We start from the raw sequence: 22,170 nt of genomic DNA, 5'->3' as shown, positions 1-22,170 counted from the left end.
TCGCACGCACAACGAAATGGATATGAGCACATATTCAAATTAATAAAAACTAAACCATTTTCATATTATTTTAAACACAATATGAGTGACAGATCTGACAATCTTTCTCATGAAATATATACTTCATTGTTTACATACAGCAGAATTCATCTTTTGAACGTTCTTGCTTCCTTAGGTTATTTACAACATTTGAAGTAAATTATCCTTTGCTTTCAATATGGATATTACAGTCATGCACAATAATATACAAACTGAAACTCACCCATTTTAATATTATACAAAAAAAATGTACAGAATGAATTTAAAGTTTTTTTTAAACTCTCTTGAATTCATATAAATTACTATTTCATAAATATTATGTTTATGGAGAGTTGCACCACATGACATTTTAAAACTTGTCATGAAAAACTAATTACTATTAATTTTAGTATTTAATACATAATTCTAATCTTATATAATATAGTGTAATGTAATATAATATCTAATAATAGCCTATAATGTAATATTAATGCTGGGCACTAATACAATTGTATATTTAATAAAAAAAATTACACATCTTTTTTTTTTTTTATCTTGACACAGTCCTGAGAGCCAATGACATCATTTCCTGTATATATACTGCATTTATTCATTCTTTTTATGAGTTTTGTTTTATTTTTGAAGCTTGATATTCTCGTTCACTGCAACCTGTCATTAAATAGAAAAGAGTCTTTATAATCTCTCATATTTTCCTCCAGTGAAACAGCATGTGTGTTTGGAAGTGACGTGAGCAGGTGTGTGTCAGTCAGTCAGTGTGTATTGTATGGTTGATCACATGACCGTACCTTGAGAAATGCCCAGCGCTGCGTACACGCCGACCCTCATCTCCACGCGCGCCTGCGTTCGGTTGAGCGACGCGTCGTTGGTCCAGTCGCTGAGCCAGAAGTTCGCTCCGATCGCAGCGGCGCTCTGACAGCCGTAGAGGAAACAGATGAAGAGTGACAGGAGAGGCCCGACAGCCTTCATGTACTCCCAGTACACCTTCATCTTCACCTACACACACACACACACACCTTCAGCTTCAATATCAGCTTCACCTACACACACACACCTTCATCTTCACCTACACACACACACACACACACCTACAGCTTCACCTACACACACACACACACACCTTCAGCTTCAATATCAGCTTCACCTACACACACACACACCTTCAGCTTCACTATCATCTTCACCTACACACACACACACACACACACACACCTTCAGCTTCAATATCAGCTTCACCTACACACACACACACCTTCAGCTTCAATATCAGCTTCACCTACACACACACCTTCAGCTTCACTATCATCTTCACCTACACACACACACACACACACACACACCTTCAGCTTCAATATCAGCTTCACCTACACACACACACACCTTCAGCTTCACTATCATCTTCACCTACACACACACACACACACACACACACCTTCAGCTTCACTATCAGCTTCACCTACACACACACACCTTCATCTTCACCTACACACACACACACAAACACACACCTACAGCTTCACCTACACACACACATACACACACACCTTTATCTTCACCTACACACACACACCTACAGCTTCACCTACAGTGACACCCACACACACACACACACACACACACACACACACCTTCAGCTTCACCTACAGCACCACAAACACACACACAACACTATATATAGCATACACACACAACACACTCTATATATAACATACATACAGTAGATCAGAGGACTGGAAACTGTAGAAGTCAGTCAGAGCTATTGATTAACCTTCAGAGTATGTTGATCGTCAAGCTAAATAAATGTGTTATAATATGGGGCTTTGGTTATTTAATAGCAAAAAAGAGAAATTAATAAACACAAAATTCATTAATAAAAAAAATTAAAAAAGTGGGTTTTGTATTTTTATACAATAAATATTTTATAATATTTATTGCGAAGCACTGTTACTTGGGCGGAGTGATTTGCTCGCAGCGAAGCCCGTGGTGAGGAGCAGAGAGTTCCTCAGAAGTAGCAGTGCTTCGTCTTCTGAGAATATAGTTCCCAGTATGTATACGGTTAGAAGATGTCTGTCTCATGTGACCTTGTTATTCGTACACGCTGTGACTATACACATCACAACATACTGTATAAATAGGAAAATGTTGGCGTTATTTTGTCACTTATTGGGAGCAGTATGCTAGCTGGAGCCATTTACCTCCAGTCTTTGTGCTAAGCTAGGCTAGCGATGGGTGCGTCAGACAGAGTTACGGCACGCATGGAGATGAGAAGGGCATGTGTGGACTTATCTAACTCTGGGGGATACGGGGAATAAGATAAAGCCCAAAAAGTTGCGTGTTCCTTTAAGATAAAGATGTTTATCTAACATATGTAATGCTTATTACAGAACGCTGTTTCAGTCTCCAGCAATCCTGCATCTGTTGAAAGTGCCTGTGATGGTTCCTGTGATCCAGACGAGGGCAGTCAAGAGTCACTCACCCGTCCGGTCACACACACACACACACACACACACACACACACACACACACACACACACACACACACAGCCTCAGTGGTCTCCGCCTGGATCGGCTTGCTCTCCTTCTTCTCACACACACACACACACACACACACACACACACACACACACACACACACACACACACACACACACACACACGCCCGGTCTCAGTAGTCTCTGCCTGGATCAGCTTGCTCTCCTTCTTCTCACTCTCACACTCACACACACTCACACACACACACACACACACACACACACAGTCTCAGTGGTCTCCGCCTGGATCAGCTTGCTCTCCTTCTTCTCACACACACACACACACACACACGCCCGGTCTCAGTAGTCTCTGCCTGGATCAGCTTGTTCTCCTTCTTCTCACTCTCACACTCACACACACACACACACACACACACACACACACACACACACACACACACACACACACACACAGCCTCAGTGGTCTCCGCCTGGATCGGCTTGCTCTCCTTCTTCTCACACACACACACACACACACACACACACACACACACACACACACACACACACACACACACACACACGCCCGGTCTCAGTAGTCTCTGCCTGGATCAGCTTGTTCTCCTTCTTCTCACACACACACACACACACACACACACACACGCCCGGTCTCAGTAGTCTCTGCCTGGATCAGCTTGTTCTCCTTCTTCTCACTCTCACACTCACACACACACACACACACACACACACACACACACACACACACACACACACACAGCCTCAGTGGTCTCCGCCTGGATCGGCTTGCTCTCCTTCTTCTCACACACACACACACACACACACACACACACACACACACACACACACACACACACACACACACACACACACACACACACACACGCCCGGTCTCAGTAGTCTCTGCCTGGATCAGCTTGTTCTCCTTCTTCTCACACACACACACACACACACACACACACACACACACACACACACACACACACACACACACACACACACACACGCCCGGTCTCAGTAGTCTCTGCCTGGATCAGCTTGTTCTCCTTCTTCTCACACACGCACACACACACACACACACACACACACACACACACGCACACACACACACACACACACACATACACACACACACACACTCACCCGCCCGGTCTCTGTGGTCTCCGCCTGGATCAGCTTGTTCTCCTTCTTCTTCTCCTCCTTCTCCACCGGTGGCTCTGAGTATTTTCTCTCACTGCAGCGCCGGCGCCGCGACATTTTCTTCGGGTTCTCCGGGTCATTCGACATGATGCTGATCTGCCTGTGAGCGACAGAACAACACTGATATATATACTGTAATCTCAGACCACACACACACACACACACACACACACACTGATCTGCCTGTGAGCGACAGAACAACACTGATATATATACTGTAATCTCAGACCACACACACACACACACACACACACACACTGATCTGCCTGTGAGAGACAGAACAACACTGATATATATACTGTAATCTCAGACCACACACACACACACACACACACACACACACACACACACACACACACACACACACACTGATCTGCCTGTGAGGAACAGAAGAAAACTGATATACAGTATAAACTGTATTGATATGGATGATTTTAAGATTTTAAGAAATTTTCAGATTATTATTTTGGATATTTTTAACCCCCTGAAGATCATGATATTCCTCTTTAAAGTAACAGTCTCTTGTATTCAGCAATTTCCATTCAACGCTATTTTTAATCTTGGTGCAAAGGAAGGCGAGTCTAATTTAGTGAATGTTATATTTTTAATCAGTTCAAATTCAAATAATAAAATAAATTTTTATATAAAATGCACACTTGAAAAATAATCAATAAAGCACCCAGATGAAGCTCCTGTGCTGCTACAGTCACTGACTCCATCACTGCTTCATTAATATTCAACTGGATGTGATATTAAGTGGAAACACAACATGCAAACCGCACTGTATATTATCAGAGGGAGGGCAAAGAAAAGCAGTGTTTGCCGAGAGCCACGTCTGTCGTCGAGAAGTGTGTATAAAAGCAGAAGTCACAACTGGCACAGCGAGAACACATTAAATATGTATGTGTACCTCATGAACTTTCTGCGGGCCTCGTTCACAACCGGCTCATTATCCACCATATCTGTGTGATTACTGAGAGCATCGTCAGGGAAATCCTCCTCTTCATCAACCAGAGACACTGAAGAACATCAGACAAAACGAAAAGAAGTCAGAAATAAACAAACAAATTAATACTTATATATTATACATAAAAATGTAATGGATAGATGGATAAAATAGATAGATAGATAGATAGATAGATAAAATGATGGATAGATAGATAGATAGATAGATAGATAGATAGATAGATAGATAGATAGATAAAATGATGGATAGATAGATAGATAGATAGATAGATAGATAGATAAAATGATGGATAGATAGATAGATAGATAGATAGATAGATAGATAGATAGATAGATAGATAGATAAAATGATGGATAGATAGATAGATAGATAGATAGATAGATAGATAGATAGATAGATAGATAGATAGATAGATAGATAGATAGATAGATAGATAGATAGATAGATAGATAGATAGATAGATAGACAGAAGAACATCAGACAAAACGAAAATAAGTCAGAAATAAACAAACAAATTAATACTTATATATTATACATAAAAATGTAATGGATAGATGGATAAAATGATGAATAGATAGATAGATAGATAGATAGATAGATAGATAGATGATAGATAGATAGATAGATAGATAGATAGATAGATAGATAGATAGATAGATAGATAGTTCCCTTTCAAGGGAACTCCCGTTGCGTCGAAAAGCTGACGCTATGGGAACGCTTTGCGTGATGACGTCTTGAAGCACATGTAAAATCAGTCCAATGGTGTGGCGGAACGTCAGAGGCGGGTGACGTCACGTACCAGGAAGCTATAAAAGCCGGCCCGAAACAGAAAACGAAAGCTTTCTGAGTCTTCAGTTGCGCTCTGTGTTGAATCTGTCCTTGTTATTTGGTGTTGTCTGTCTATATTATATATATATATTCAGTATGGCGAGCAAGCAGCAGTTTAGAGTGTGTGTCCATCCCTGCCCGCGTTATTTAACGGGAGGTGATACTCACACTCTTTGTGTTGTTTGTTTGGGTGAGGAGCATGCCCAGTCAGCACTCGAAGGTGGTGACTGTGTGCATTGCGACGCGCTTCCATTGCGCACGCTCCGATCCCGCTTGGCTCGGTTCAATCCCGATCGCGTTCCCGAGGGCTCGGGTCCCGCCGCGGCTGAGGCTCGGCGGCGATCTCAGACCTGGGGTTCGCAAATGGATCTGTCAGTGGATGTTGAGACGGGCTCTGCCTTATCTCAGCATCAATCTGACAGATCCAGTGCCTCTCATCAGGGTGTGGAAGCACGCATTGCGGTTTCTTCCCCCCCGATAGAGGCACCAATACTGCAACTGTCCAGCTCTGAGGAGTTGGATGTTGTGAGTATTGAAGCTGAGTCTGAGGATTCGCCACCTCAGTCTCATGCGTTTGAGGAACTGCTCGATGTTATTACTAGAGCAGTTGACAGACTATCTATTGAGTGGCCAGAGGATAGGCAGGACGTTCGTTCGAAAAGTAAGCTCGACGAACGCTTCCTGCCATCTCGTACACAGCCTCAGCGAAGAAGCCTTCCGTTTTTCCCCGATCTCCACACCGAGGTGTCGAAATCGTGGGGAAAACCGGTTTCATACAGAGTGTATGCACCACAAACATCCCACTATTCTTCCATTCACAAATATAAAGAATATGGTTATGGGGAGATGCCGAAGGTGGAGGAGACGCTTGCGAGCTATCTCTCTCCAGCAACGGCATCTTCCCTGAAAGCTCCTTCACTTCCCTCTAAGCCAGTAAAATTCACATCATCTCTGGTTCATAAATCGTATGCAGCCGCTGGTCAAGCTGCAGCGTGTCTGCATACGATGTCTATTATGCAAGCCTATCAGGCAGAATTATTGGGGGATTTAGAGGAGGGCGGGGGAATTGGTCCTGACACAGTGGCTGAACTACGCAGAGCCACAGATCTGTCTCTCAGGGCCACCAAGGAGACCGCTAAATCAATCGGGCGGTCTATGGCAGCCCTGGTGGCCACTGAGAGGCATCTGTGGCTCAATTTGAGCGATATAAAAGAGAAAGAAAAGCACGTTCTCTTAGATGCTCCGGTTTCCACTGTTGGTTTATTTGGTGATGCAGTAAACAGTGCGGTAGCTAAATCTCAGGAAGCTGCTAAACAGGCAGCTGCATTACAAAAACTTCTCCCCCGCCGTTCTTTCATTGAGGCTGCTGAGCGGGAGCAGCCTCACTCCTCTAAAAAGAGCGCTGAACATCGTGCCACTCAAAAACAGAGTGTGTCCTCTCGTGCTCCCCCACAAAAATCTCGGGGACACGGAGGGCGCTCTCAAACCCAGCAGTCTTCGAGGGGTAAAACGGATCTGCGGACCGTTATTACCGCCAAGAAGGCTGCTGGGAAAAAGTCCTGATGTCTGAGGGCTCAGGACAAATGAGGGTAGTCCCCCCGAAGCAGAGCGGTTAACACCTCTTTTCACGGTGCCCGTCTCTCTTCGGTGCCCTCAGGGGACCGTTCTGCCAACCCTGCCACCTCTGGTGTTACAGGGCGCAGCGGTCTCCGGCGAGCACATATCTCAAGGTCCACCCGGAAACGTAGTAGCCTCGGGATGCCCGCCCCCTCTGAGGAGGGTGCTAGAGCAGTCTGTTTGGTCGTTCCCTGCCGGTGCGCCGTTACAGGGCGACGAACCGACTACTCAACAGCAGGAGAAAAATACGGTGCCGTCTCTCTTCGGTGCCCTCAGGGGACCGTTCTGCCAACCCTGCCGCCTCCGGTGTTACAGGGCGCAGCGGTCTCCGGCGAGCACATATCTCAAGGTCCACCCGGAAACGTAGTGGCCTCGGGATGCCCGCCCCCTCTGAGGAGGGTGCTGGAGCAGTCTGTTTGGTCGTTCCCTGCCGGTGCGCCGTTACAGGGCGACGAACCGACTACTCAACAGCAACAAAATCCAGAAACCAGTCTCGAGAGACTGGTACCTCTAGTAGAATCTTTGACAGCGTGGAAGCTACTGTCAAATGTTTCTCGTTGGGTCCTGCAGACCGTGGAAAAAGGGTATTAGATACAATTCTATTAACGCCCACCGCGGTTTATGGGGGTCCTGCCCACAGTGGTGGGCCCCGAGCAGGTTCTGGTTATGGAACAGGAAGTAAACACTCTGTTAGAGAAAGGGGCCATAGAATATGTACCCCCCTCCAACAGGGAAACCGGGTTTTACAACCGGTACTTCATAGTTCCAAAAAAGGACGGGGGATTGCGTCCCATTTTAGATCTTCGAGTTCTGTACGAGTACATGCAGCTCAAGTTCAAAATGTTAACCTTGAGACAAATCGTGCCACAGATCAGGTCCGAGGACTGGTTTGTCACGATAGACCTCAAGGACGCATATTTCCATCCGTCCGTGTCATTGGAAGTTCCTGAGGTTTGCTTTCGGGGGCAAAGCATACCAATATCGAGTTCTTCCATTCGGCCTAGCTTTATCACCCCGCACTTTCACCAAATGCGTGGATGCAGCTCTGGCGCCTCTGCGCCTCCGGGGTATTCGCATCACGAACTACATCGACGATTGGTTGATTTTAGCTCAGTCGCATTAGATGGCGGTTCAACATCGAGATGTTGTTCTCGCCCATATGAAAGAGTTGGGGTTACGGCTGAACGCCAAGAAGAGTGTGCTTTCTCCATTTTAGAGGACCACTTTTTTAGGCGTGGTTTGGGATTCAGTGTCGATGCAGGCGCGCCTGTCATCGCCACGCTTCGATTCCATCCTGGCAGCTGTGAGAAGTGTAAAGCTAGGCCAGCTACTCACTGTCAAACAGTTCCAGAGACTGTTGGGTCTCATGGCAGCAGCTTCCAACGGGATACCTTTTGGACTGCTGCACATGAGGCCCCTGCAGTGGTGGCTCAGGACCAGAGGGTTTTTCCCAGAGGGGCAACCCATTTCGCACAATCAAGGTCACGCGGTGATGCCTACGTGCCTTGGTTATGTGGAAGAAACCTTGGTTCCTGTCCCAGGGCCCAGTGCTGGGAGCTCCTTGTCATCGCAAACTGCTAACGACGGATGCTTCCCTCACGGGTTGGGGAGCGATCCTGAGGGTCGCTCATCTCAAGGTCTGTGGGAAGACCATCATCGTTCCTGGCATTCTATAGCCTAGAGATGTTAGCTGTCTTCCGGGCTCTGAGGAGCTTTATCACAGGTCTCAGGGGACACCATGTGTAGTACATACGGACAACACGTCGGTAGTCGCCTATATCAAGGGGGTTTGCGCTGGCATGCCATATCCTCTTGTGGTCCCAGGGGAAGTTGCTGTCACTCAAGGCAGCCTACATCCCCGGGGTCCAGAATATAGGAGCAGACACTCTGTCGAGACAGGGGCCGAGGCCCGGGGAATGGTGGCTCCACCCCCGAGGTGGTGGAGCTGATATGGAAATTATAAGTGGATCTGTTTGCGTCTCGAGAGACGTCTCACTGTCCACTTTGGTTCTCCTTCACGCATCCAGCTCCTCTGGGACTGGATGCTATGGTACAGACGTGGCCGAGGCTACGTCTGTACGCCTTTCCCCCAGTTGCTCTGCTCCCGGGAGTTCTGGAAAGAGTTCGCAGGGACCGGGTTTGCCTGCTTTTTATAGCCCCGCGCTGGCCGGGCAGAGTATGGTTTCCCGATCTTGTGTCCCTCCTCGACGGGCATCCTCTGGAGCTACCCGTCAGGAGGGACCTTCTGTCCCAGGCAGAGGGCTCGATATTTCACCCTCGGCCAGAACTGTGGAACCTGTGGGCTTGGCCTCTGAGGGGGCCCAGCTCATAGAGTCAGGTCTCTCAACCGAGGTTGTTGAGACCATTCTACAGTCCAGAGCTCCCTCCACGAGGAAACTTTATGCCCTGAAGTGGAGAGTTTTCACTTCTTGGTGTAGTGACCGTCGGTTGGACCCAGTCCACTGCCCAATTGGTACAGTGCTGGAGTTCCTGCAGGAACGGTTCACTGCAGGTCTGACCCCGTCCACTTTAAAGGTCTATGTGGCGGCCATAGGTGCTTACCACAGTCCTTTGGGTGGAATGTCTGTGGGGAAAGACCCCTTGGTATCTCGTTTCCTTCGTGGCACTTGGAGGTCCTCCTCCCTTTCGAAATCGGACCAGGAGGCGAATAATTTGCTTTGCCCTGTTCGGGCGTTAGACGCGTATGTCCACAGAGCTGCCCTGTGGCGTAAAAGTGACTTTTGCTCCCCTAACAAGGGAGGTCCAGTGTCTAAGCAAAGGATGAGCAAGTGGGTGGTTGAGACTATCTCACTGGCTTATGAGGCGGCTGGACAGCCTTCTCCTTTGGCTGTCCGGTCGCTCTCTACTAGGAGTATGGCGGCCTCTAAGGCCCTTATATCAGGAGTATCGTTACAGGACGTCTGTGATGCGGCAGGCTGGTCCTCACCGCACACCTTCGTCAGGTTCTACTCTCTGGATTTAGACTCTACTCTAGGGTCTCATGTTTTGTCTTCTTAGTCCTGCTCACATGATTACACACAGGACAGACATTTGTAGCTATGGAGGCGTTGGTATAGACGTTCCCATAGCGTCAGCTTTTCGACGCAACGGGAGTTCCCTTGAAAGGGAACGCCTCGGTTACGACTGTAACCTCGGTTCCCTGAAGAGGGAACGAGCGTTGCGTCGCCTTGCCATATCTCCTTCATGCCTGTCAGCGCGACTTCAGACTTTACGAAGCTTTCGTTTTCTGTTTCGGGCCGGCTTTTATAGCTTCCTGGTACGTGACGTCACCCGCCTCTGACGTTCCGCCACACCATTGGACTGATTTTACATGTGCTTCAAGACGTCATCACGCAAAGCGTTCCCATAGCGTCAGCTTTTCGACGCAACGCTCGTTCCCTCTTCAGGGAACCGAGGTTACAGTCGTAACCGAGGCGATAGATAGATAGATAGATAGATAGATAGATAAAATGATGGATAGATAGATAGATAGATAGATAGATAGATAGATAGATAGATAGATAGATAGATAGATAAAATGATAGATAGATAGATAGATAGATAGATAGATAGATAGATAGATAAAATGATAGATAGATAGATAGATAGATAGATAAAATGATGGATAGATAAAATGATGGATAGATAGATAGATAGATAGATAGATAGATGGATAGCTAGATAGATAGATAAATGAATAGATAGATAGATAGATAGATAGATAGATAGATACATAAAATGATGGATAGATAGATAGATAGATAGATAGATAGATAGATAGATAGATAGATACATAAAATGATGGATAGATAGACAGATGGATGGATGTATTATAAATAAATAAATATTTTCCAGCATATTTCCCCCGTCATATTTACGTGTGAGCTCCTCCTGGTCCTCGATGATGTCCTCGAGCGAGTAGTTCCTGAGGAACTCTGCGAAGGCCCCGTTCTGCTGGAGCAGCTCCTGATAGGACCCCGCCTCGGACACGCCCCCGTCCACCAGAACCAGGATATTATCCACCTGAGGGAGGAAGCTGATGCCGTGCGTCACCAGCACACGCGTCTGCGAGACAGAGAGCGGGACACTTCAGCGCGGGGGGTTAGAGGCCAAGACCAGCACCAGCGTCACCAGCATCAGCAAAGGGTTATTCAAACAAAAATGAAAATACTGTCAGTCATTTCTCGCCCTCATGTTGTTCCAACCTCGTAAGACTTTCGTTCGTCTTCGTAGACTCACTATTGGCCGACGCTGGTCATGTGTGTGATGCTGGCCAATAGTGAGCCTCCGTTCTGACGTATAACCCAGAAGCGCTGCGCTGTTACACTACGTGAACTCACTCAGAGACACACAGAAGAACATGAAAAGTGGAATAAAGTCCTTATTTTTGTTTGTTTTTTGCACACAAAATGTATTCTCGTCTCTTGATAAACTTAAAGTTGAGTCACTGTAGTCAATGGACTATTTTAACGATGTCTTTACTAACTTTTCTGAGCCGGCAAATCTCAATAACCTTATTTCCTTATTATTAAGGAAATAATCAAGTTTCCTATGGAGTGAGGCAGCTCTCAGATTTAATCAAAAATATCTTAATTTGTGTTCAGAAGATGAGCGAGAGTCTTACGGTTGGAACAACATGAGGGTGAGAAATTACTGACAGAACTTTCATTTCTGGGTGAACTAACCCTTTAAATGGCCTTCAGTGTGCAGGAACCTTAACCCCTTCAGCCGTGACAGTCACCACACAATACAAATAATAAAGACAAAAATATGTTTCAATGCAATTTTCATAAAGTAAAATCACTAAAAGCCTTCCTTCCGCTGGAAAAAATAGTCCCTGAACATGAACAGCAACAGAAGTTAAATACATTATTTCACCACTAGATGGCGGCAAAGACTGTCTTGTGAGTCGGCAATGAGTGAGTCAGTCACTAGAGAAGACTTTTATATTGAAGGGACTCAAACTTGTGACAAGACAATTGACTAGGTGTCACGGGGAAACCCCTTAACTGTTAAAAGGACAAGATATTGCAGAGGACATTCAAACAGATTTTTTTTTTAATTATGAATATAGGACTGACATCCTTAAGTAAAATGCAGGTCACGTTACACTCGCTTACTCGATCTCTCACAATACTCCATAAGCTTCAATGAACAATATCAATAAGAACATAGCCTATGTTTATGTTGCTAAGAGTGGTTGCTAGGGGTGTTGTGTAGTGATACGGTGAAGCGGTCGTGTTTTATTGCGAATAAAACACAGCTATTGACCAATCAGAATCCAGGACTGGAACTAGCCGTTTTATAAAGATGAATGACCAATTACATTCTAATCTTTTTAAAGCAAACATTCTATAGTCAAACTGATTAATAGGCACAGCTGGAAAATACTGCACATACAAATTAAAAAGTGAAATTAAAATAAATATCGGACAGCAATAGATAAATAAATAAGTACCTTTCCCTTGAGAGCCCCTTCAGGCCCGATGACCTTGTCAAAGATGTGTTTGGCAACATGAGCGTCGACCGCAGACAGAGGATCATCCAGCAGAAACACATCAGACTCACTGTACAGCGCTCGAGCCAAACTCACTCTCTGCCTCTGACCACCTGACAGATTAATGCCCTGCACACACACACACACACACACACACACACACACCAAACGTTACGGCAAAAGCTGTTACAGTTAAATACAAGGGGCAACATTCTGATCTGAAAAATGAAGCCTACCCGGAAGTGCGAAAAACTGCAATACATCGAAAATCCGCTAGGGGAAGGTCCCATAAGGGAGCAAATGTCCATAGCCCCCATGTTAAAATGTCCGTTTTCACAGCATAAAATCATGTTTTTACAGGTTGGTCCCATGGACTTTTATTGGATTTTTCGATAGGTTCCGAGTGCCTGACAACGGCGAGGGTAGTGAATTTTTTTCTAACTCGTTAGTTTAGATAGTATTTAGATATAAAATGTATGACAATAAGGGCGTGGTTAACTTTGATTGACAGCTTGATTGACAGCTGAAAGGCAGAATGACAACATAAGAAGCGCCATTTTTTAATACAGTTGACATATAATACTACTGTTTCTGTATCATGAAATGTAGTTTTAAGAGTTTTTCAGGCGAGAATGTAGTTGTTTAAAGCTCAAATCTGTGGTTTATTTATAAAGATTTATGAAAATTGTATCCAGTTGTGAGATCCAGCGATGACCGGGCGCTCGGCGCGATGTACCCCGCCTGGAGCAGCCTTTCATCGGCTAGACGTTTTGAGGTTTGCCGCTGACTCTGGCGTCTCTGTAGTGGTTAAACATGAGATATAATTCGTCTTGTCTATATCTAACGGGCGATTTTTGGTCTCGTGGGCAATCGTTTTGGCTGAGGGGAAGTTTCATAACTTTATAAGCTATATTTAACTTGTACCGTTGTATTAGAGATCGAGCGCATGACTTTTTATGTTTGACTGAATTGTTTGCTTTATTTGTATAGCTTCTTGTAACTTTACCTTTTACTTATACTTTTATAATAGCTAATATTGATAAAACTGAAATTTAACAAAAAGAGACTGGGTTGAGTTTTGTCATTTTAAATTTTAATACAAAGAAGATGATCTGTAATGTTGTTTACTGCAACATCTGTTGTTTAATACAAATGCACATATTGCCTGGACCATATTAAAATGTTTAATATTTTTATATTATATTTAAAACGAAAAGAGGCAGGTTTGTGTTTTATATTTCGTTTTGTTATAAATAGGCAAACGTTATGTGCAGTGAATATAATCAATACGCGTTGCCTGAACCACATTTGTGTGGCTATAATGTTTAAGATTTCTTTAAATGAAAACGAAAAGAGTTAGTATGGTGTTTTATAACATATTTCGTTGCCTAAAATATACACAGAGATAACCGGAGTAGCAGAGCGAGCTGAGTGACGCGCGCTGCGTCAGAAGGTGGGCGGGGTTAGGGTTTCCCAAGATTTTCCAAGATGGCGCCGCCCATACCCCCCATAAACGGCTTCAAACCCGTTCTTCAGAAAGTCTATGGGTGACGTCACAGACGCTTTGTCCATATTTTTTACAGTCTATGGTTAAATATGATCAATTATATCATATGCAGATTAATTAATCAAATGAACTGCAAAAAAAATACATTTTCACATTTCTAATAAGTGTAACACGTTACAAGTAAAGTAATCAGACGCAGTTAGTTACTTTTTTTATGGAGTAAAAGAATTTACATTCAGGTCAGGGATGATTAAATGTCTAATGTCTAATAAATAATTAAATAATATTAAATACTATACAGCATATTTTTATATAATTAATTGCATTAAATGATAGCACTATTGAGATGTGGACTGAACTCCCCGTACCTTCTCCCCGATCTCAGTCTGGTCTCCTCCAGGAAGCACTTCCAGGTCAGGGGTCAGCGCGCAGGCCTCCAGCACATGCCTGTACTTCTGCTCCTCATAGGGTCTTCCGAAGAGAATATTGTCCCTTAGAGAGGCGTTCTGGATCCAGGCCTGCTGTGGGACATAAGCCACCGATCCCTGCCGGAAGAGGAGAGCAGACCACCAGACAGATTAATGCCCTGCACACACATAAACACCCAAGTACACACACGCATGCACGGCACGCACACGCACACGCACACATACACACACACACACACACACACACACACACACGCACGCATGCACGGCACGCACACATACGCACGCACGCACACACGCACATACGCACGCATGCACGCGCACACACATACACACACACACACACACGCACGCATGCATGGCACGCACACACATACGCACGCATTGATTACTGTGTGTGTGTGTGTGTGCGTGTGTGTGTCACACACACATGACCTTCTTCTGCTGATCTGTATCTGTGAGGAAGTAAAGAAGCCTCACCCGTATGGAGATCTGGCCCTCGAGCTTCTCCATCTCTCCCAGTAGAGCCGACACCAGTGAGGTCTTCCCACAGCCCACGTGACCCACCACTGCCAGCAGAGAGCCCTGAGGCACCAGCACATTAATGCTGCACACAGGAGAGAGTATTACTGTATATACACCAGTGTTTCTGCTGTGACTATACATTAATGCTGCACACAGGAGAGAGTATTACTGTATATACACCAGTGTTTCTGCTGCGCCTATACATTAATGCTGCACACAGGAGAGAGTATTACTGTATATACACCAGTGTTTCTGCTGTGACTATACATTAATGCTGCACACAGGAGAGAGTATTACTGTATATACACCAGTGTTTCTGCTGCGCCTATACATTAATGCTGCACACAGGAGAGAGTATTACTGTATATACACCAGTGTTTCTGCTGCGCCTATACATTAATGCTGCACACAGGAGAGAGTATTACTGTATATACACCAGTGTTTCTGCTGCGCCTATACATTAATGCTGCACACAGGAGAGAGTATTACTGTATATACACCAGTGTTTCTGCTGTGACTATACATTAATGCTGCACACAGGAGAGAGTATTACTGTATATACACCAGTGTTTCTGCTGCGCCTATACATTAATGCTGCACACAGGAGAGAGTATTACTGTATATACACCAGTGTTTCTGCTACGCCTATACATTAATGCTGCACACAGGAGAGAGTATTACTGTATATACACCAGTGTTTCTGCTGCGCCTATACATTAATGCTGCACACAGGAGAGAGTATTACAGTATATACACCAGTGTTTCTGCTGTGACTATACATTAATGCTGCACAGAGGAGAGAGTATTACTGTATATACACCAGTGTTTCTGCTGTGACTATACATTAATGCTGCACACAGGAGAGAGTAGTACTGTATATACACCAGTGTTTCTGCTGCGCCTATACATTAATGCTGCACACAGGAGAGAGTATAACTGTATATACACCAGTGTTTCTGCTACGACTATACATTAATGCTGCACACAGGAGAGAGTATTACTGCATATACACCAGTGTTTCTGCTGCGCCTATACATTAATGCTGCACACAGGAGAGAGTATTACTGTATAAACACCAGTGTTTCTGCTACGCCTATACATTAATGCTGCACACAGGAGAGAGTATTACTGCATATACACCAGTGTTTCTGCTGCGCCTATACATTAATGCTGCACACAGGAGAGAGTATTACTGCATATACACCAGTGTTTCTGCTACGCCTATACATTAATGCTGCACACAGGAGAGAGTATTACTGCATATACACCAGTGTTTCTGCTGCGCCTATACATTAATGCTGCACACAGGAGAGAGTATTACTGTATATACACCAGTGTTTCTGCTACGCCTATACATTAATGCTGCACACAGGAGAGAGTATTACTGCATATACACCAGTGTTTCTGCTGCGCCTATACATTAATGCTGCACACAGGAGAGAGTATTACTGCATATACACCAGTGTTTCTGCTGCGCCTATACATTAATGCTGCACACAGGAGAGAGTATTACTGCATATACACCAGTGTTTCTGCTGCGCCTATACATTAATGCTGCACACAGGAGAGAGTATTACTGCATATACACCAGTGTTTCTGCTGCGCCTATACATTAATGCTGCACACAGGAGAGAGTATTACTGCATATACACCAGTGTTTCTGCTACGCCTATACATTAATGCTGCACACAGGAGAGAGTATTACTGTATATACACCAGTGTTTCTGCTGCGACTATACATTAATGCTGCACACAGGAGAGAGTATTACTGCATATACACCAGTGTTTCTGCTACGCCTATACATTAATGCTGCACACAGGAGAGAGTATTACTGCATATACACCAGTGTTTCTGCTACGCCTATACATTAATGCTGCACACAGGAGAGAGTATTACTGCATATACACCAGTGTTTCTGCTACGCCTATACATTAATGCTGCACACAGGAGAGAGTATTACTGCATATACACCAGTGTTTCTGCTGCGACTATACATTAATGCTGCACACAGGAGAGAGTATTACTGTATATACACCAGTGTTTCTGCTACGCCTATACATTAATGCTGCACACAGGAGAGAGTATTACTGCATATACACCAGTGTTTCTGCTACGCCTATACATTAATGCTGCACACAGGAGAGAGTATTACTGCATATACACCAGTGTTTCTGCTGCCCCTATACATTAATGCTGCGCACAGGAGAGAGTATTACTGCATATACACCAGTGTTTCTGCTGCGCCTATACATTAATGCTGCACACAGGAGAGAGTATTACTGCATATACACCAGTGTTTCTGCTGCGACTATACATTAATGCTGCACACAGGAGAGAGTATTACTGCATATACACCAGTGTTTCTGCTGCGACTATACATTAATGCTGCACACAGGAGAGAGTATTACTGTATATACACCAGTGTTTCTGCTGCGCCTATACATTAATGCTGCACACAGGAGAGAGTATTACTGTATATACACCAGTGTTTCTGCTGCGACTATACATTAATGCTGCACACAGGAGAGAGTATTACTGTATATACACCAGTGTTTCTGCTGCGACTATACATTAATGCTGCACACAGGAGAGAGTATTACTGCATATACACCAGTGTTTCTGCTACGCCTATACATTAATGCTGCACACAGGAGAGAGTATTACTGTATATACACCAGTGTTTCTGCTACGCCTATACATTAATGCTGCACACAGGAGAGAGTATTACTGTATATACACCAGTGTTTCTGCTGCCCCTATACATTAATGCTGCACACAGGAGAGAGTATTACTGCATATACACCAGTGTTTCTGCTGCGACTATACATTAATGCTGCACACAGGAGAGAGTATTACTGTATATACACCAGTGTTTCTGCTGCGCCTATACATTAATGCTGCACACAGGAGAGAGTATTACTGTATATACACCAGTGTTTCTGCTGCGACTATACATTAATGCTGCACACAGGAGAGAGTATTACTGTATATACACCAGTGTTTCTGCTGCGACTATACATTAATGCTGCACACAGGAGAGAGTATTACTGCATATACACCAGTGTTTCTGCTACGCCTATACATTAATGCTGCACACAGGAGAGAGTATTACTGTATATACACCAGTGTTTCTGCTACGCCTATACATTAATGCTGCACACAGGAGAGAGTATTACTGCATATACACCAGTGTTTCTGCTACGCCTATACATTAATGCTGCACACAAGAGAGAGTATTACTGTATATACACCAGTGTTTCTGCTGCGACTATACATTAATGCTGCACACAGGAGAGAGTATTACTGCATATACACCAGTGTTTCTGCTACGCCTATACATTAATGCTGCACACAGGAGAGAGTATTACTGTATATACACCAGTGTTTCTGCTACGCCTATACATTAATGCTGCATACAGGAGAGAGTATTACTGTATATACACCAGTGTTTCTGCTACGCCTATACATTAATGCTGCACACAGGAGAGAGTATTACTGTATATACACCAGTGTTTCTGCTACGCCTATACATTAATGCTGCACACAGGAGAGAGTATTACTGCATATACACCAGTGTTTCTGCTGCGACTATACATTAATGCTGCACACAGGAGAGAGTATTACTGCATATACACCAGTTTTTCTGCTGCGACTATACATTAATGCTGCACACAGGAGAGAGTATTACTGTATATACACCAGTGTTTCTGCTGCGCCTATACATTAATGCTGCACACAGGAGAGAGTATTACAGTATATACACCAGTGTTTCTGCTACGCCTATACATTAATGCTGCACAGAGGAGAGAGTATTACTGTATATACACCAGTGTTTCTGCTGCGCCTATACATTAATGCTGCACACAGGAGAGAGTATTACTGTATATACACCAGTGTTTCTGCTGCGACTATACATTAATGCTGCACACAGGAGAGAGTATTACTGTATATACACCAGTGTTTCTGCTGCGACTATACATTAATGCTGCACACAGGAGAGAGTGTTACTGTATATACACCAGTGTTTCTGCTGTGACTATACATTAATGCTGCACACAGGAGAGAGTATTACTGTATATACACCAGTGTTTCTGCTGCGACTATACATTAATGCTGCACACAGGAGAGAGTGTTACTGTATATACACCAGTGTTTCTGCTGCGCCTATACATTAATGCAGCACACAGGAGAGAGTATTACTGTATATACACCAGTGTTTCTGCTGTGACTATACATTAATGCTGCACACAGGAGAGAGTATAACTGCATATACACCAGTGTTTCTGCTGCGCCTATACATTAATGCTGCACACAGGAGAGAGTATTACTGTATATACACCAGTGTTTCTGCTGTGACTATACATTAATGCTGCACACAGGAGAGAGTATTACTGCATTTACACCAGTGTTTCTGCTGTGACTATACATTAATGCTGCACACAGGAGAGAGTATTACTGCATATACACCAGTGTTTCTGCTGTGACTATACATTAATGCTGCACACAGGAGAGAGTATTACTGCATATACACCAGTGTTTCTGCTGTGACTATACATTAATGCTGCACACAGGAGAGAGTATTACTGCATATACACCAGTGTTTCTGCTGTGACTATACATTAATGCTGCACACAGGAGAGAGTATTACTGTATATACACCAGTGTTTCTGCTGCGACTATACATTAATGCTGCACACAGGAGAGAGTATTACTGCATATACACCAGTGTTTCTGCTGCGCCTATACATTAATGCTGCACACAGGAGAGAGTATTACTGTATATACACCAGTGTTTCTGCTGCGACTATACATTAATGCTGCACACAGGAGAGAGTATAACTGCATATACACCAGTGTTTCTGCTGCGCCTATACATTAATGCTGCAAACAGGAGAGAGTATTACTGCATATACACCAGTGTTTCTGCTGCGCCTATACATTAATGCTGCACACAGGAGAGAGTATAACTGCATATACACCAGTGTTTCTGCTGCGCCTATACATTAATGCTGCACACAGGAGAGAGTATAACTGCATATACACCAGTGTTTCTGCTGCGCCTATACATTAATGCTGCACACAGGAGAGAGTATAACTGCATATACACCAGTGTTTCTGCTGCGCCTATACATTAATGCTGCACACAGGAGAGAGTATTACTGCATATACACCAGTGTTTCTGCTGCGCCTATACATTAATGCTGCACACAGGAGAGAGTATAACTGCATATACACCAGTGTTTCTGCTGCGACTATACATTAATGCTGCACACAGGAGAGAGTATAACTGCATATACACCAGTGTTTCTGCTGCGCCTATACATTAATGCTGCACACAGGAGAGAGTATTACTGCATATACACCAGTGTTTCTGCTGCGCCTATACATTAATGCTGCACACAGGAGAGAGTATTACTGTATATACACCAGTGTTTCTGCTACGCCTATACATTAATGCTGCACACAGGAGAGAGTATAACTGCATATACACCAGTGTTTCTGCTACGCCTATACATTAATGCTGCACACAGGAGAGAGTATAACTGCATATACACCAGTGTTTCTGCTGCGCCTATACATTAATGCTGCACACAGGAGAGAGTATTACTGTATATACACCAGTGTTTCTGCTGCGCCTATACATTAATGCTGCACACAGGAGAGAGTATAACTGCATATACACCAGTGTTTCTGCTGCGCCTATACATTAATGCTGCACACAGGAGAGAGTATTACTGTATATACACCAGTGTTTCTGCTGCGACTATACATTAATGCTGCACACAGGAGAGAGTATAACTGCATATACACCAGTGTTTCTGCTGCGCCTATACATTAATGCTGCAAACAGGAGAGAGTATTACTGCATATACACCAGTGTTTCTGCTGCGCCTATACATTAATGCTGCACACAGGAGAGAGTATAACTGCATATACACCAGTGTTTCTGCTGCGCCTATACATTAATGCTGCACACAGGAGAGAGTATAACTGCATATACACCAGTGTTTCTGCTGCGCCTATACATTTATGCTGCACACAGGAGAGAGTATTACTGTATATACACCAGTGTTTCTGCTGCGCCTATACATTAATGCTGCACACAGGAGAGAGTATAACTGCATATACACCAGTGTTTCTGCTGCGCCTATACATTAATGCTGCACACAGGAGAGAGTATTACTGTATATACACCAGTGTTTCTGCTGCGCCTATACATTAATGCTGCACACAGGAGAGAGTATTACTGTATATACACCAGTGTTTCTGCTACGACTATACATTAATGCTGCACACAGGAGAGAGTATTACTGTATATACACCAGTGTTTCTGCTACGCCTATACATTAATGCTGCACACAGGAGAGAGTATTACTGTATATACACCAGTGTTTCTGCTGTGACTATACATTAATGCTGCACACAGGAGAGAGTATTACTGTATATACACCAGTGTTTCTGCTACGCCTATACATTAATGCTGCACACAGGAGAGAGTATTACTGTATATACACCAGTGTTTCTGCTGCGCCTATACATTAATGCTGCACACAGGAGAGAGTATTACTGTATATACACCAGTGTTTCTGCTACGCCTATACATTAATGCTGCACACAGGAGAGAGTATTACTGTATATACACCAGTGTTTCTGCTACGCCTATACATTAATGCTGCACACAGGAGAGAGTATTACTGCATATACACCAGTGTTTCTGCTGCGCCTATACATTAATGCTGCACACAGGAGAGAGTATTACTGTATATACACCAGTGTTTCTGCTGTGACTATACATTAATGCTGCACACAGGAGAGAGTATTACTGTATATACACCAGTGTTTCTGCTGTGACTATACATTAATGCTGCACACAGGAGAGAGTATTACTGTATATACATCAGTGTTTCTGCTGCGCCTATACATTAATGCTGCACAGAGGAGAGAGTATTACTGTATATACACCAGTGTTTCTGCTGCGCCTATACATTAATGCTGCACATAGGAGAGAGAGATGGATAATGGATAGATAGATAGATAGATAGATAGATAGATAGATAGATAGATAGATAGATAG

The 22,170-nt window shown here is 44.1% G+C and overlaps 1 protein-coding gene across 1 annotated transcript in view; it reads right to left on the bottom strand.

The window, feature by feature from the left end:
* abcc3 (ATP-binding cassette, sub-family C (CFTR/MRP), member 3) overlaps nt 1–22,170 on the bottom strand; it is a 111,763-nt gene that overhangs the window by 34,355 nt on the left and 55,238 nt on the right. Inside the window, exons 16-22 of the mRNA XM_082152220.1 lie at nt 15,050–15,176; nt 14,510–14,686; nt 12,596–12,763; nt 11,016–11,202; nt 4,636–4,744; nt 3,669–3,825; nt 825–1,032 (exon numbers count right to left, since the gene is read on the bottom strand). Coding sequence (XP_082008346.1) covers nt 825–1,032; nt 3,669–3,825; nt 4,636–4,744; nt 11,016–11,202; nt 12,596–12,763; nt 14,510–14,686; nt 15,050–15,176 — 1,133 coding nt within the window. The remainder of the gene's footprint in view (nt 1–824; nt 1,033–3,668; nt 3,826–4,635; nt 4,745–11,015; nt 11,203–12,595; nt 12,764–14,509; nt 14,687–15,049; nt 15,177–22,170) is intronic.

Source organism: Leuciscus leuciscus (assembly GCF_965113295.1).
Source record: "Leuciscus leuciscus genome assembly, chromosome: 21".
Taxonomy (NCBI): domain Eukaryota; kingdom Metazoa; phylum Chordata; class Actinopteri; order Cypriniformes; family Leuciscidae; genus Leuciscus; species Leuciscus leuciscus.
Note: the sequence above shows the minus strand (reverse complement) of the source record. Positions and strands in the feature narration are given on the sequence as shown.